General features: G+C 48.0%; 1 protein-coding gene across 1 annotated transcript in view; it reads left to right on the forward strand.

Moving 5' to 3' along the window:
- Nucleotides 1-2,363, forward strand: part of STIP1 (stress-induced phosphoprotein 1) — a 31,206-nt gene that overhangs the window by 13,235 nt on the left and 15,608 nt on the right. The window contains exons 5-8 of the mRNA XM_011993587.1: nucleotides 379-415; nucleotides 890-1,016; nucleotides 1,110-1,212; nucleotides 1,757-1,877. Coding sequence (XP_011848977.1) covers nucleotides 379-415; nucleotides 890-1,016; nucleotides 1,110-1,212; nucleotides 1,757-1,877 — 388 coding nt within the window. The remainder of the gene's footprint in view (nucleotides 1-378; nucleotides 416-889; nucleotides 1,017-1,109; nucleotides 1,213-1,756; nucleotides 1,878-2,363) is intronic.

Raw genomic sequence — 2,363 nt, forward strand, 5'->3', positions numbered from 1 at the left:
TCAAAAAAAAAAAAAAAGATGAGCTTCACAAGAGAATTCCTAGGAGTGATGTGTAGCCAAGAGTGAGCAGCGGGAGTTGCCCTTCCCATGGACACAACGGTAGCTTCATTGCTGCCAGTGTGAATGTTGGTCAGAGCAAGACCAGAAAGTTGGGAGTAATTCACATCCTTGTCATGATCCAGAAGAATGTTGTCCACATCAATCCTTAGACCTTTGCTTCCTGGCTGGACATGGTATGCAGTTGGGAGCGTCCGCTAAGCAGCACTCTTTTGGAGTAGGAGGCATGCGCCTCAACGATTTCATTTCCCTCCTTGTAACTGGAACAGCAGATTGTTGCCAAATTTAGCACCTTGAAATGGGTAAGCGTTGGTTGTTTAGGGTGTCTCAGCTGGAAAAAGGCCCTTCACTGTGGGCGGTAGCGAGTTTTGCCGAAGACTCGTGCCACTCAGCCCCTTCTCATCCTCTCACCACACCCTCTGCTATGGTTCCCTGACAACTAAGACCCTGAGGCAGCCACAGGACCGACACCAGATCTGCTGCAGCCTCTCAGAATAAAGCCTGGTCCAAAACTCTGCTGTCCTCAACGGTTGCTTCAAGTTGAAGGCATTTCCTCTCCCCTAAAGAAGCGCTCTGCTTCCTGACAAAGATCCAGGAGAGTAGGTGGAAAAGGGGGAGTTTCAGAGCAAGCAAAGATGAAGTTAGTTTTCATTCTAATGGCTGATACTTGACTGTATTGTCTTTAGCTGATTGATGAAGAGGCCTTCAGGAGAACTTGCTAGAGTTCTATACATGTTAGCTGTATTTCAGAACTTGTGACAGATCATAGATTCTTGCTGTCTTTGTCACCTGAGTTAGATTTGTTCAGCACTCACTTCTAAACCTCATCTAGGCACTGAAAGAAAAAGAGCTGGGGAATGATGCCTACAAGAAGAAAGACTTTGACACAGCCTTGAAGCATTACGACAAAGCCAAGGAGCTGGACCCCACCAACATGACTTACATTACCAATCAAGCAGGTGAGGCCCAGAAACAAGGGGCAAGGGAATTATTGGGTATCTGAGGGAAGAAGCAAGGACTGACTGTTCCTTCTTCACCATCCTGCCTGGCAGCGGTGTACTTCGAAAAGGGTGACTACAATAAGTGCCGGGAGCTTTGTGAGAAGGCCATTGACGTGGGGAGAGAAAACCGAGAAGACTATCGACAGATTGCAAAGTAGGCTCGACCTTCCAGAATACCTTGATAGCGTGGAGGGTTTGCTGTCCAAGACTTAAGTTTCTCTGCATGGGGAGGAGGGCTGCTGGCCATAGAATCTGCTGTGTTAAGAAAGGGCTGGCAGGCCGGGCGCGGTGACTCATGCCTGTAATTCCAGCACTTTAGGAGGCCGAGGCGGGCGGATCATAAGGTTAGGAGATGGAGACCACAGTGAAACCCCGTCTCTACTAAAAATACAGAAAATTAGCTGGGCATGGTGGCGGGCGCCGGTAGTCCCAGCTACTCAGGAGGCTGAGGCAGGAGAATGGTGTGAACCTGGGAAGTAAAGTTTGCAGTGAGCTGAGATCGCACCACCACTCCAGCCTGGGTGTCAGAGCGAGACTCCGTCTCCAAAAAAAAAAGGGGCTGGCAAGAAGGTCACCGCAGACAAGACAAAAAGTGTTGAAGGCAGTGATGCGGGTCTTTCTAGTTGCAGGTGTGTTTTTCTGCAGGAACTGACCTTATCTGTTTGTCCTAAGCAGTCCTGTCTGTCTCTCTTTTTCAGAGCGTATGCTCGAATTGGCAACTCATACTTCAAAGAAGAAAAGTACAAGGATGCCATCCATTTCTATAACAAGTCTCTAGCAGAGCACCGAACCCCAGATGTGCTCAAGAAATGTCAGCAGGTGGGTAGGAAAGGAATAGGGATATTTTCTTGTTTTCCTAATAATTGAGCCATTGTTTCTTACTGTTTTATTTAATAACGAACTTGACCTTTTTTTTTTTTTTTTGAGATAAGGTCTCACTCTTTTGCCTAGGCTGAAGTACAGTGGCATAGTCATGGCTCACTGCACCCTCAACCTCCTGGGCTTCATTGATCTTCCCACCTCAGCCTCCTGAGTAGCTAGGATTAGAGGCGTGTGCCACTACATCCAGCTAATTTTTTATTTTTTATTTTTGTCACCCAGCCTGGAGTGCAGTGGCACGGTCTCTGTTCACTGCAACCTCAGCCTCCCAGGTTCAAGCAGTTCTGCCTCAGCCTCCCAAGTAGCTAAGACTACAGGTGCACACCACTACGTCCAGCTAATTTTGGGGTTTTTTTTTTTTTTTTTGAGACGGAGTCTCGCTCTGTTGCCCAGGTTGGAGTGCAGTGGCGCGATCTGGGCTCACTG

The sequence above is a fragment of the Mandrillus leucophaeus genome, unplaced genomic scaffold (genome assembly GCF_000951045.1).
Source record: "Mandrillus leucophaeus isolate KB7577 unplaced genomic scaffold, Mleu.le_1.0 Scaffold43, whole genome shotgun sequence".
Lineage (NCBI taxonomy): Eukaryota > Metazoa > Chordata > Mammalia > Primates > Cercopithecidae > Mandrillus > Mandrillus leucophaeus.